Source organism: Populus alba, chromosome 5 (genome assembly GCF_005239225.2).
Source record: "Populus alba chromosome 5, ASM523922v2, whole genome shotgun sequence".
NCBI classification, from domain to species: Eukaryota; Viridiplantae; Streptophyta; class Magnoliopsida; order Malpighiales; family Salicaceae; genus Populus; species Populus alba.
The window spans coordinates 12258832-12273884 of NC_133288.1; the positions used below are offsets into that span (position 1 = coordinate 12258832).

At 30.6% G+C, this 15053-nt stretch overlaps 1 protein-coding gene across 1 annotated transcript; it reads left to right on the plus strand.

Moving 5' to 3' along the window:
- The first annotated feature begins 907 nt into the window (after positions 1 to 907).
- On the plus strand, positions 908 to 6988 carry LOC118045737 (aspartic proteinase 36). Its single transcript, XM_035054431.1, has 11 exons — positions 908 to 1474; positions 1860 to 2287; positions 2397 to 2553; positions 3272 to 3354; positions 3456 to 3552; positions 3735 to 3807; positions 3970 to 4176; positions 5475 to 5599; positions 5792 to 5893; positions 5978 to 6075; positions 6557 to 6988. The coding sequence occupies exons 1-11, from the start codon at positions 1088 to 1090 to the stop codon at positions 6726 to 6728; spliced, it is 1929 nt and encodes a 642-aa protein (XP_034910322.1). The 5' UTR covers positions 908 to 1087; the 3' UTR covers positions 6729 to 6988.
- The last annotated feature ends 8065 nt before the right edge of the window (positions 6989 to 15053 follow it).

Genomic DNA, 15053 nt, shown 5'->3' on the forward strand with positions numbered 1-15053 from the left:
CAGCTTTGAGGCATCCAAATTTACAATTCCAGTTCAGGTGCACAATTTACCAACAGTCGACTCTCCACAAGAACATGAACCATTTACAACGTCGTAGAAACGGTTTCGATCCCTCATCACAATCTTACGTCTGGTGATCTTAGAAATCAACTTTGTCACGCCATGACAATCGACGCACACCCGTAGATTATTCTCTACATTGTTTATTGGTGTGCCTGGCTTGGTGCTTTCAAGTCCAAAAGCGTTGGCAAGTTTCTCGCTATGTACTCCAAGTGGCTGCTCCTTTGGTGCTTCCCCCAAGCTCATCTAATACGATTTAGTCTGTGGGCTGGTTATAACCATTAGTCTTAAGCCAGCCATCTATCTCCTCCAGCGTTTCATAGATCTCCTCTTTTTCCTGTTTTTATGCAATTTACAACTTCTAATTTGCCCTGATAAATAGGGGCCTCGAGCATCGGAAATCATCTTGTCCAAGTGACAAAAAAGGCCATCCTGCCCAAATATAAAGGAAATGCCCTAGCATGAAGGCCTTATTCCTCTCATATCCACAGGGCTACCTTATCTAGGTATAAAGTAGAAAACAAAATCGACTCGATCCCTCGTCACAAACTTACCTTGTCAAAAAGAAAAAGAAAAAAAAACTCGTGTAATATGTCCGTTTTTGTAGCAAGTTATCTTTGAACTATTTATAAGGATTCTCAAACAGGTACTGAGTTGTGAAGGTTTAGAAATTTCATAACCAATTCGTTATTGCACAGATAAACCTAATTGAGGATTTATTTTTAATATTGTGGGGACCAAATTGAGACAAAACATTCTTTAGTGGCTTAAGTGAAACTTAGGTTGTAATCGGGGACTAATTTGAGAATTTAAACCACAAGAAAGAGGTGTCACCTTGAGGAGAGAGATAGCTCCTCTGTACCAGAAAGACTTTGCCAGTTTTTGAAGGTTAAATAAATATTAATATTATTTCAATTCACGCATTCGACGCTGCCTTCCTTCCGACACACCCTCCTCCCTCTCCTCTACGTCGCTTGAGCTGGAACCGTATTCTTCACTCATCTCCAACTCACTCTTTCACTCACTCATGGCGCGACTGATTCAACTCACCATCCTTTTCATTCAATTTTATTATTATTATTACATCACCACCACCGCACACGGCCTCTCTTCCAATGGAACCACCTTCCTCCTCGACAGTTCCCGCTCTGCCATGATATTACCGCTCTTTCTATCTCCTCCAAATCCGTGTACAAAATTCTCCAGTACGCGTCGGCTTCTCCAGAGATCCAATGCTAATAATGCTCTGCCCAACGCGCGCATGAGACTCCACGATGATCTCCTTATCAACGGGTATTATACAACAAGGCTATGGATCGGGACGCCGCCACAGAGATTTGCGCTGATTGTTGATACAGGCAGTAGTGTTACTTACGTGCCATGTTCTTCTTGTGAGCAGTGCGGCAGGCACCAGGTATCTTTTAATTTTTATTAAATTTGAGAAACAAAAATGTTTTTGTGTTGGAAGTATCAATTAAATAATGGGAGATCTAGTGAAAAACTATGAGTATAATTCAATTTGAATGAAAGGAGTAAGAGCGTTGTAAGACTTGATGGTCTTGTGCCATCAGTGCAGTGGTATAATTAGTTGAGATTAATGGGCAGGAGTCTTTTTAAGGACCTGCCTGTAAAACATGCTGACAGAGTCGTTGTGGGATAATATAGTTTTCCTCTCATTTCTTTTGCTTTCATCGTTTTGGAGGATGACTTATTGTCCAACATGCTTCTGTAACGCTGGAAATGTTCCTTTTCTTTTTTAATAAAGTTTTTTCTTTGCTATTTTTGTTATCTTTCACCAGGATCCAAAGTTTCAACCAGATTTGTCAAGCACTTACCAATCTGTAAAGTGTAATATAGATTGCAATTGCGACGATGAAAAGCAACAATGTGTTTATGAGAGACAATATGCTGAAATGAGCACTAGCAGTGGCGTTCTTGGTGAGGACATCATATCCTTTGGCAACCTAAGTGCACTTGCTCCTCAACGTGCTGTTTTTGGTTGTGAAAATATGGAAACTGGTGACCTTTACAGTCAGCATGCTGATGGCATAATGGGACTGGGTCGTGGGGATCTTAGTATTGTGGATCATCTTGTTGATAAAGGTGTGATTAACGATTCATTCTCATTATGTTATGGTGGAATGGGAATTGGTGGAGGTGCGATGGTTCTTGGTGGTATATCACCCCCTTCAAACATGGTTTTTAGCCAGTCTGACCCAGTGCGCAGGTGTGTTGTTAAAGATTTTTTGTCTTAGAGGTATAACACTTTTCAAACTTTCCTAACAAATACATTTGGCACTTCTCCCTTATTTACTCTAGTTTCGGGATGGCAACAGTCCATATTACAACATTGATCTGAAGGAGATACATGTTGCGGGAAAGCCATTGCCTCTAAATCCTACAGTGTTTGATGGAAAACATGGAACTATTCTGGATAGTGGTACAACATATGCTTACCTACCAGAAGCAGCTTTCGTGTCATTTAAGGATGCTGTAAGCTACTTTTCTTTGAGTTTCACCCTTTATTTCTTTTTTGGCTCTTTTTGCACATAACTTTAGTGGAACTTTGTTTCACAACAATATTCTGTTGGAGAATCATTTTTCTCTATGCTAAATAACATGATAAGGTTGAATGAGCTGCCCGCTATTTCTCCTTGACATTGTTAATGAATGGTGCATTTCGAGTAGCATTCAAACAAAAATAAGAAGTATTTGCATCTATCTAATATTATGGCAATATCTATCACCAAAAGTGATGCGCCAACGAGTAGCAAGTTTCTGAATTATGTTATTTTGATTTTTAGATGTGTTTCTGGTAATCATACAATTTAAGAACTTGTTTTACCCGAAGCTGTCATACATCACTAAGTCCAGAATAAATTTTGACCAAATGCCAAGATATGTTTATTGTCTCTCCTAAACATTCAAGGTTGGTCGAAGTTCAACATAATTATTCTTAAATTCTTAATCCATGTATTTCAAGGAATGATTGCTAAGCATTTATTTTAATTCTCATCTTCTTTCTTTTATCCTCTGCTTTCCCATGAGATATATTTTTGATACCTCTGATTTCACAATGAATGTGTACTGAATAAAGCAGATTAGTTTGATAGACTATTATTGATATAGTGCATCAATTTGTGATTCCTTGCTCTTGTAGTTGTTCCTAATATTTTGTTCGTTGTTACCATCTTTTGAGTTGGGCATGCAGATTATGAAGGAGCTTCATTCCTTAAAGCCCATCCGTGGGCCTGATCCAAATTATAATGACATTTGTTTTTCTGGTGCTGGAAGGTATTGCATTTAGATAAATAGAAGGTTGTAGCTTAAGTTCATCACTGGATTTTTATGTCTACACTGTTGTGTGGCTAACAGTGGTAAATAATTTTCCCCAGTGATATTTCCCAACTGTCAAGCTCCTTTCCAGCAGTTGAGATGGTATTTGGAAATGGGCAGAAGTTGTTACTGTCACCAGAAAATTATTTATTCCGAGTGAGTAATTGTTTTTTCTAGAATTTTTCTTTAAGAATGGTTGGGGGACAGAGACGTATATATCCTGTAAAAAGCTGCATGTTTCCTTCGTTCCTTTTTCTTTTCACTGATCTCACTCACTATGCTATTTTATTTATAGTTACTGATTGAGTCCTTATTCTATTCACTTTGTTTTTTCTTAGCATTCAAAAGTTCATGGTGCATATTGTTTGGGTATATTCCAAAATGGAAAGGACCCAACCACTCTTCTAGGAGGTATGCAAAATTGTTGAGCATGAGTTTTGATAATTTATTATATTATGCTCTCTGTTTGAAAATTTGCCATTTTATTTTCCATCAGCAATATGCTGCAATGTATTCTTGAGGTATTTTTCTAGTCCTGAGTTGTGTTGCCTTGTGAACTTTTGTTTGTAACAGGAATTGTTGTCCGGAATACTCTTGTCTTGTATGATCGTGAAAATTCAAAGATTGGTTTTTGGAAGACTAATTGTTCGGAGTTATGGGAAAGACTTCATGTAGATGGTGCACCGCCCCCAGCACCTTCATCTTCAAATGGAAATAACTCAAATACAGAAATGCCACCGTCCATGGCTCCTGGTGACCAAAAACATTATGGTCTTCCAGGTATGTCAAGTTCCAGATCTCTGATCAACTCCTATATTGGCAATGAACTTGAAATCAGTGTATGAACATATACCTTTTTGTGCTCACACCTATTGGAACTGCTCTTGTTCTAGTGGCTTAAGTAGCATAACTTTCATGACTGATTCAATATCCTAGCACTTCAGCAGAGTTTCAATCACGTGGGCTCAGATGAAATGAAACTTTTTCTGCAAATCCATGCATAGTTGTTACCATTTGTTCAATTTCAAACACATCATATTTCTTGAGTTTTTATTTAAGGAAATTTTACAATTTCAAACTTTTTTTTTTCTGTAAGCCAAAGCATTTGGATTTGTCATGGCAAGTTGGTCTTTTGTTATCTTCTTTCACCATATTCCTCATTTAGTAAAGATATACTTTTAGGCTTAATTGACTGTGCATCCTTACAGCGAATTTGGCATAACTTGTGAGTGCCTTTGAGTTATTTAAAACGCTACTTTTCACATATTAGCTCTAAGACAATACAATTATGTCTATGAAATCATTTTCACAGCAATGTTGTAAACAACTTAAAGTCATAATTCTGTTTTTATTCCATATTGAGTGATGATCAATGAGTAGAAATCATGTATCTTTAAGTCGTATTTCAAAAATTGCTTTTTCATAATTCATTTCTGATATATTATATATAAAAAATCTGTTTAACACTATTGTAAACAACCTTTATTTTATTTTGTTTTATTATTTTTTGTCATATTTTAGATTTTGTTCCAATTTAAGTCATGATCATTGAGTGAAGAAATTTTGTTTTTGCCCCCATGTTTTTCTACACAAATGAATTCAAAATTTTGTCCCTTGTTTTTTTAACACAATTTTAGTCAAAATGCTTTATAATTCTTCACTCATATTTTTACTCAAACAAAGTCAAAATAAGTTCTTTGTTTGCTTACATAATATGTATAGAATAAATAATCCATTTTATGTTAAAAAAAGATGATGGTAAGTGCTTGAAATATGCCATACCCAGCAGGCTCCTGGAACAGGAGGGATTAAGTTTCATGCCATGAAATATTGGTTTGAATTGGGCCAACTGTGTGACGTTAAGGAACATTTACAGAGAACTGTCCCCAAGTCTAAAGCATGTGCTCTAAATCCTCACTCTATATTTTCAGTTGAGATGAATCAGGTTCCAAGATTCTTAAGTTATACTAGATACACTTGTTGACTCTTCAACAAATCATGTTTCCTCTTATGGTCTGTTATGATAGCTCAATCAAGATGCTTTCTGGTCATAATTAATGATTTACTTTCATGGACAGATGAAAAGAAAATTGGAAAAATAACTTTTGAAATGATGTTGAATGTCAACTACTCAGACCTGAAGCTTCACATTTCAGAACTTGCTGAATCCATTGCTCAGGAGTTAGGCATTAACATTTCACAGGTTAGACAAGTATTGTATTGGAATGCAATGCAGGTTATATTACTTCATTGATGTAGATGCAAATAATATGGGAGTATATAGTCATCTTCTCAATACGGGAAAAGAAGTTAGTTAAAAAGCAACTTTGTAGTTCATACTGGCTTTGCTGAGGTTTGCTTTAGGAGGCCAATAATTTTAGGTGCATGATTTCAGGTCTATATTCTGAATTCCATGGAAAAAGGAAATGCTTCTTACATTGAATGGGCTGTAGTCCCCTCCGGATCTGCTGACTGCATTTCCAATGTCACTGCTCTTGTAAGTTTGTTTGTATGTTATTACAGCTAGTGATTATGCCTAAAATTAGAACCGTTTGCTTGATGTTTTTGGTTTTCCCCACAGAGCATAATTGCCCGTGTTGCTGAATACCACATGCACCTTCCTGATACATTTGGAAGTTATCATTTGATAAACTGGGAAATCAAGGCTTCGGCAAAACGGTAGATTATTTTTTATTTTGTTGACAGCTATTTCCCCACTTCACTTGGTTTATGATTCTTTTTGCTTCATTATTTTTATTTATTAACTGGGTTCATTTTAGTGACTTGTGTGCAACTCACCATGTCATATAGCATTGAGTGATGTCCTCGTATGTAAAATTTATTTCATGGTTCTTGAAGATGTATATACAATCACCTGAGGGTTATGGTTTTTTCTTTTCGTTAAAAAAATTAAAAAAGAAGAAGAAGAAGAAGAAGAAGAAAAGTTATGTTCTTCTCATTTATAAACTACTTTCAATATGGAAGTTGCTAAAGCACCTTATGGGTCAGTGCTTCCTTCTTTCCAGAGTTCTCAGCGTTCACTATTGTTGGATTCTTTTCCCTCTAGTGGTTGTTTTCAGTGTTTAGGCCTTACTACTTTTTGACATGGCTCGTGCCTCATGGTATTCTGTAAACATTGTGATCTTATCATATTATGCAGGACATGGTGGCAGCAACATTTTCTATTGGTGGTTTTAGCCAGTGCTGTTACGTTTATTTTTGGATTATTGGCTTTTGGAATATGGTTTATATGGAGACACAGACAACGCGCATTGAATCCATACAAACCAGTCGATGCAGTAGTTACTGAGCAAGAACTGCAGCCGTTGTAGGCTTCTCGAGGGTCAATGAACTGTTTTATTTATGCTGCAGTGTGGAAGATTTTTCTTGTTCTTTGATTCAGAAGCTGTAAATTCTGCAATCCGAGTGACCAAATTTCTCAAGATTTTATCAATAGACAAAACAGCCCTATCAAATGCTTTATTGTGTTATTCAGTAAACAGGGCGGTGTCAAAAGAATAGCTTTCAGTCCAAATTTTGTATTTTAATAGTCATAACTTCGTCTATTGAGCCAGGGGGGATTCTTTTTTCAGAGCGTGAGGATTTTGGGTTGGCACGCCTTTCTAGCTTTGAATTGCACGCGCGCGCAGGATTCAAGTTGCCTGATTATTCAACAACTATGGGAATATAAATAGAAGTAACTAGAATATAAATAAAATATTTCTAAACGATGATAGAGTTATGATTTTGATTAAATTTAGTTAATTTAATAATATAATTATAAAAAAAAATCAACCCCAATAAAAATATAATAATAACTAATTGGAAAAAAATTATCAATATTAGAAAAAAAATATATTATAACAATTATATTTGTTAATAAAACAAAAAATAAGAATACGATAACATTATAAAGAAGAAAAAAAAAAAAAAAGGTTAAAACTCATTTACCAATAAATAAGAAGGATGAACTGAAATTTTTTTATGAAAAAAAAATTTGACTCAAATAAGTATGCTAAGTTAATTGTCTAGTTGTAAATTAAATAAAACAATAGAGGTCAACTTTTAAGTAAACTAAATGAAGAAAAACAAACAAAAAAAAAATTGAAAAATATGTTGAAAAAAACTAAGTTAACTCAACTAACTTGCGATCCGAGATATGAGATTAAGATAACTTCATAAAAAAAATATATAAAAGGTCCAATAAATCTAATATCAAATGATGAAATTAAAAAAAAAAAACTTGAATTCTAAAAAAGAACCAAAGTCAAATCTGGCTAATTTTTGAAACCCATGACCCATGTAGAAACCAAACATGAGACAATCATGAAAGAAAATTCTTAATCATCTAAATATTAAGAGATCAAATGGAAACAAATATCAATCAAGAAAGGATAAAAAAAAACAAAATAAATAGCACTAAAAAACGAGAACCAAACCTAATATAAAAATTAAATGAAATAAAGTAATGAGGGAAAAAATTCAAAATTAAACAAATCAAGAAAATAAAAAAAAAATAGAAATCAAAAGAATGAGGATCAATTGGATAAAAAAACTAAACGAAATTAAATGCTAAAAGACAGAATTGAAAATAAAAATCAACTTCAAAAGGCATTTAAAGTAAAACAAATAGCAATAGAAAAAAAAATAAAGATCAAAATGGATACAAATACAAATTGATAGGACACCTTTTAATTTTTGGAAGGGCAGACATGAAACTTTAGGCAAAGAGAGAGAAACAAAAAAAAAAAATAGTACATCAGAGCCATACCATCGATCATTTGCCGATACACACTTAACCACCTAGAAGAGCTTGGTGCATTGCTCCCAATGTCATTGTGGAAGTTAGTGTTTGACAGTTGGGAGACCTTGCATGTGCTGCCCGATGAGTGTCAACATATTCAACACACTGGTGTGGGTGTTGCACACTCCAACCCATAGTCAACTTGATTTTATATATATATATATTAAAAATACAAAAAAACCTCATACATTAGTTGTTATTTTTTTCTTTTAAGGATAAGTTAGTCATTTTATTTTTTAAATAGTAAAAAATAAAAAATAAAACCCTTTAATTTTTTTGCTTTTACATGTAATTTATTCATTGCACTGTGATTAAAAATATTAAAAAATTGATTTGTCCTCTATCATTCCAATAACGATCAATAGATAAATTGTATTAGCTAAATCAATGATTTTTTTGGGAAGGGGGAAATAAAATCCACATAGTATTAATTTGGGCATATAACGAAAGACTAAGCACTCTTAGTGGTTTTTTAACTTACAAAAATGATTTTGAAATTTTATTTATTTAATTTATGATTATTAAAATAAAACTATTGAAAGGATTTTAATGATTTAAATTTTAGAGTAAAAATATATTTATTTAGTGAAATCTCTATCTTTTTATTTATACATTTCTTTATTTTAAAAAAATATCCAGACCTTTTCATCAATATAATGGTTTTTTCAATAAAAATTCAAAGCCATTTAAGTAGAAATTCAAAAGAATTGAAATATTATAAATTTATGAGGAAAAAAGTTATTATATAGAAAAAGACTCCTTTTTCATTACCAATTCATTTTTATTGACAAACAATACTTTCTTTATCAAAAGCTTATTATTTCATATAAAAAACTTATTAATACCTTTAAAGCAAACAAAAAAAAAGTCTTGATTATTTTAATGCAACTGTATGAAAAATATAAAAAATAATAATTTAATTTTACATTTAATTATTTATAAAGTGAGTGTTAGTTTTTCTGGATAAAACTTTACTCTTATTTGAAAACTATGTCACAATAAGATCATTTTCTAAATATCATTTTAATAATTTTATTCAAGAATAATTTTACATAAAAATAAATTGTGAAGACATCTAATTGGTATATATAAAAGCTTTAGGTACCAAAATTGTTAAAAATCATTATTCTTCTTAAATGGTGTCTATAACATGCGTGGGTGTCAATTGATCACTCAAATAACTTATTAATCACTTTATATAACAACTCCAACCATTTGAATACACTCTACCGAAGTTTCGACAAAGTTTATATATATATATATATATATACACACTTAGACTTTACCTAGTTATGGATATCTTCATCAATATCTCAATCCAATACTAAAATCATTATCTAATCATCCTAGACCTTGCTATAGGTCAACATAACTCAAGAATGGTATACAAATTAGTTTAATATCAATAATTTTCAATATTTATATCACAAAATAGTAATATAGATATTGGTCTGGGATTTTAGTGTGAGTGAAACTTGACAAATAAATTATTTTTCTATATTAGAATGTAATACATCCATGTGAGAATTAAAATTTATTTATGAGCATTCAACTCATTAAATGGATTTTGATAACAATTATAAGCTTATAATTTCCTACCCATGTATAATTCATGCATATACTTTACCTTATAAGATAGGCTCAATATCCAAGTAGTTAGACAAACCGTTACTGCTAGCTCATTACCGAGCACTACCCCATTATCGATTAATCTAGTTCTATCATTCATTACCGGGCGCTAGCTTTATTACTGGGTATTCTAGTTCCTTTGCTTGTTACCGGGCGCTAGACCCATTACTGGGTAATCTAGTTTCACTACCCGTTACCAGGCACTATACCCATTACTGGGTCATCTAGTTCTACTGTCGATTACTGGGCACTAGACTCATTACCAGATAATCTAATTCCACCACCCATTATCAGGAACTAGTCTCATTACCGGGTAATTTAGTTCCGTCATCCATTATTAGGCACTAGCCTCGTTACCGAGTAACTAGTTTTGTTACACCTTGTGTAACAATCCCAATTGTATTACACAACATTCTAAGTACACAAATTTTATTTAGATATTTTTACATATTTTTTTATATACAAAATTACATTACAAAGAAAAATATTCAATTTCTTCCATTTACATCATTTGATTAAACAAAAAAAAAAATACAGAATACATGATCTATTACTTGGCACGATGCTACAAGGTACTTGAAAATACAATAAGTTTTATACACAATGATTATTTACTATTATCTCTTCTATATATTTACCACATCAATTACTAAACAATTAATTTTTTATTTTACCCTTAACCTTACATATCAATACAATTAACACAATTTAAGGTCATATCAATGTTCTTTCTAGCCCAAATCAGGCATTTATTCCATTACCAAATTAATTGGCTACTCTTATTACTCATTTAATAGGGCACTAGTTCTATTAACCAATTTTTTTTTTTTTATTATTTCCAATTAATCAAGGCACTTGTCTTATTAACTAGGATAACTAGTTTCTCTAATAATTTAATATTTCCCAAATAAAATCAAGATATATTTAAAGAAAATGGTGGTTACAATTTAAATAATATTTTAGTTTTAAATTGTTGAGCACCTACTTAGTACTCTGGTTTCATGAGATCCCTTCACAGAAGTTCTTGTTACGAATACCCCTCCTAACATTTACGAGAGGTATCCTGATTAGTATACCAATAACTTATTTCATGAAGTTTATACCATGCATCAATATTAACCACATATATTTTTCATAATTTCAAATGACAAATTCAAATTCTCACAAAGTCATCAACTCAAAGTGTAATTTCTCCAACTTGTCCATTTAATTAAACTCTATCCTATTTATAATTATCCTCACACCTCAACATTTAAAAAAAAATATCTAATTCAATCAATCATAGTTAATTTCTTAAATCCTCCCAAATTCTTTAAACTATAAATTTCACTAATTTTAACAAGACTTGCAATCTTTCTATATTCTTTTTTTCAAATCATTATTTGAACATATAAGGTCTCAATATCATTATTCATAAACATTCACATTGTTAGCGTGATAACTTTAATATATACATGTATTCTTTTAACCATAATTGTTTTCATCTATACCCACTCATAATTTTTATAATGGTTTTAGTTTCACGCATTTATGGATGCCATAACATCTTATATTTTAAACACTTTTAGGCTATTAATGCAACCCCTCATCTCACATATTTATAGTTGCCACAACAACCTATTTTCACATGCTTTTGAGTTGTTATAGTAGCCCCTACATATGCAAGTTTATGGTTGTCACAACAACCCATATTTTATATGCCATTAAAAAAGCCCTACACGCTCAAATTTTGATGGATGTCACAACAACTTTCATTCGTATATTTTTTGGCTATCATAACAGCATTCACACATGTAAATTTGTGGCTATCACATCAGCCTTTGGTCATATATTTTTAGGCCATCAAAACAAACCTACACACTCAAATTTATGGATGTCATAGTTCCATTTCTTCAGCACATGTTCGAGTTTCTAAATCTAAAACATGCACTTTTCTTTACACCACACACAACTTACAACATGCATTTACATATATAATAATGTTTTTCTTTAAATACCAACTAGAACTTTTATACTATCCTACCATTTATCATCATAAGATACATAAGCTTCAAATCCATATTTTTCTCAAAATCCTTACATCTAAAATTTTCATAATAGACAAGGAATAAGGAAATTCACCCATTTTACTTAAACCCCCATTTAAAATGAATTACTTAAACTTACTCATCAAAATAACACAAATTTGCAAGGCATTCAAACAAAATTTTCATCTCCACCTAATACCTCCCATAGCCAACCTTAAGAATGGATTTTACCTAATGTTTTTCTTTCAATAACTTTCATAATTTTTACTCTATCTAGTACTTAATTCATGTCAAGTTAACAATTTTACACTAAACACACTTTTTCCTTACTTTTTCAAGAACCCTAATTTGAAAAGGTTAAGGATTTCACTTTAAATTGCCCAAATTCAAATCAACAATGAAATAAGTAACAAAGAACACTTTACCATTCAAATTTGTATCCAATTTCTTGATTTCTTACAAGCTTATCTTCCAATCCATCTTCCTCTTTAACCATTGTCATTTCTCTCTTTTTAATAGTGAACTCTCTCTCTTGTTTTTCCTAAAACAATCAGCCAACCCTCTAAAAGAAAGAGAACAATTGTGTTCCCCCAATGAAACCCATTTTTTTTACACTCCCCAACCTATAAAGTTAAGAAGAAATCTCTAACTTTGAAGAAAATAATAAGAAGAACTAAGGTTTCCTCTCTTTTATAGTAACAAGAGGAGAGATAGTTTTCTTTTTATTTATAAAAATATCATTTTTAATTCATGTTTTATTTCATGTATTTTCAAACAATCGACACTCATTGAAGGCCTTTATGAACTCCAATTGCCATGGAAATTTAACCTAACATAGACAAATATGTCAAGAGATCTACTGTAAAATTTTAGCCCGATCTAATAGTCGGATTGAAAGTTATGCTTAATAGTTTAAGGATGACCATTAGGTAATTTTACGCCAAAAATATAAGTTTTTTTTATTTTGCTTTAACTACTTAAATAATCTATATTTTTAAATAATTCATTGGTAACTTCCATGTCTATTTATAACAAAATTTCCCTCAAATTTCATTTCCTTTTAGGTTAAAGACTGTGCGATTGCACATAGACTTTACTGGTAATCAAAGTCATTCGCGTGTAGAATCATACATTAATTCATTTGAAAATTATATAATACTTTTCTAAATATTTTCACCTTTAATTTATAAAAACTCTCTATATTTATCATTAATATATCAATTTTCAGATCACATGTCTACATTGTACCCTTGATATTCGTTGGGTTATATTTCCCATATTCAGACATATTTTTAATCACAGGTTTAAACTTACTACATCGAAATTCATTAAATTATATCCTAGAAACATCACTTTTTTTTTCTTTTTTTTTTCTCTTCCATTTGGTTTTTATTTGTATTTCTTTGTTTTTTATTCTCCCACCATTTTCATGCTTTTATTTTAAAGTTAACACATGAACATTTTATTTCAAATTCTCAAAATTTAAAGTCACTTTTTTAATTCCAATACTTGATTTACTCCCTTAACATAATATTTTTCATTATTAATTTTATAGATTTTTATCCAAGAATTTACATTCTTCCTCTTTATAAAAATTTTATCCTCAAAATTTGAATTCATGTGTAAATTTAAGAACAAAGTCAGGCGCTCTTCTTCTTATTCCTTGTTGTTTCCAAATCAATTTCTCATGGCTATTATAATAATATTCATTACAATTTCAATTTTTATCATTTTTTTATTCAAAAACTCTTATACAACATTATTATCTTGGTCGCCTTTCGGCTTATTGCATCTTACCATAGCACACAATTAAATAATATTTTTATTTGGTTAATAATCACAAATCACTTATTATGTAAACCCTACTTTAATATGTTTCTTCATTTATGGTTTCCTAACATCCCTTTATCAAAGCTTATCAATTTATACTTCATCAATAAACACACATTTTTCATTTCTCATACTATCTATTTTCATTTCTCATACTATATATTTAGGTTATCTCCTAAATTATAATAATTAGCTCCGATATCAACTATAACAACCCATATTTTTTAATATATTTTTATATAATTTCAATGGCATGATACGTAGAAATTCTTATAGTAATTTTTTTGTAAAATATTTTTATTTCATAGAAATTTTTATAGTAATTTTCTTTGTAAAATATTTTTATTTCATGAACTTTATTTTTATTTTAGATTTATAAATTAAATATTAGATTCGTTAATCTAACATTATAAGAATATTAAAGATAAATTAAGTCTTTATTAATAATAAATATGTATTTATATAAAAATAATAATGCCATATGTAACCAATTGATTTATTACATAATATATTAAATTGATGTTTTTTTATTGGTACCGACTTCAAAAAAAAAAAAAAAAAAAAAAGGAATAAAAAAAACTTCCAATATTTTATTTTTGCTGATTGTGGTGTTTGGAAACCATCTTTTCAGTTTGTCAAAATATTTTAGTAAGCTCTCGGGTTGTTTTTTTGGATCCAATTCCTGTGGTTGATGAATTTGGTGCAGAAATTCTAACTTCTCTTAATTTATTGTTCGCCTGTCAACACCATCTCTTATTCCTTTGTTCCTTTGTAACTCTCAATCTTGTCATTTTTTCTCGTAATTATGTTGGGTTTTGTAGAAATAAAAGTTTTTATTTTTTGTTTTTTTTATCATTACAGAAGAATAGTTCAGAATTATGTATTTTTAACTTTGTTTTCAATGAACATGTTTCGTCTCTTTAGTTTATTCCAAAAGAATATCTGGCGTTGAATTACATTTTAGACATAAATAAATAAAATCTCCATTAACGGTCGGCTATTGACTAGTTTCGTCGCTTTGGCAGTTACGTCATGAATGGTTATGGAAGGAAAGAACCGCCAATTCCAGCCAATCCTAATAAACAAACACCAATATTCTAAGATACATATAATATTATTTTGATTTTAAATTTATGATAGTTATTATTTTTTAAAATATTTTTTATTTATTTAAAAATATATTAAAATAATATATATTTTTTTATTTTTTAAAAAATTATTTTTAACATTACCACATCAAAACTATAAAAAATATATAGAATTTTAAATTTTAAAGAAAAATCATTTTTTAAAATATTTTTTATTTAAAAATTTATTAAAATAATATATATATATATATATATTTTATTTTTAATATCAATACATCA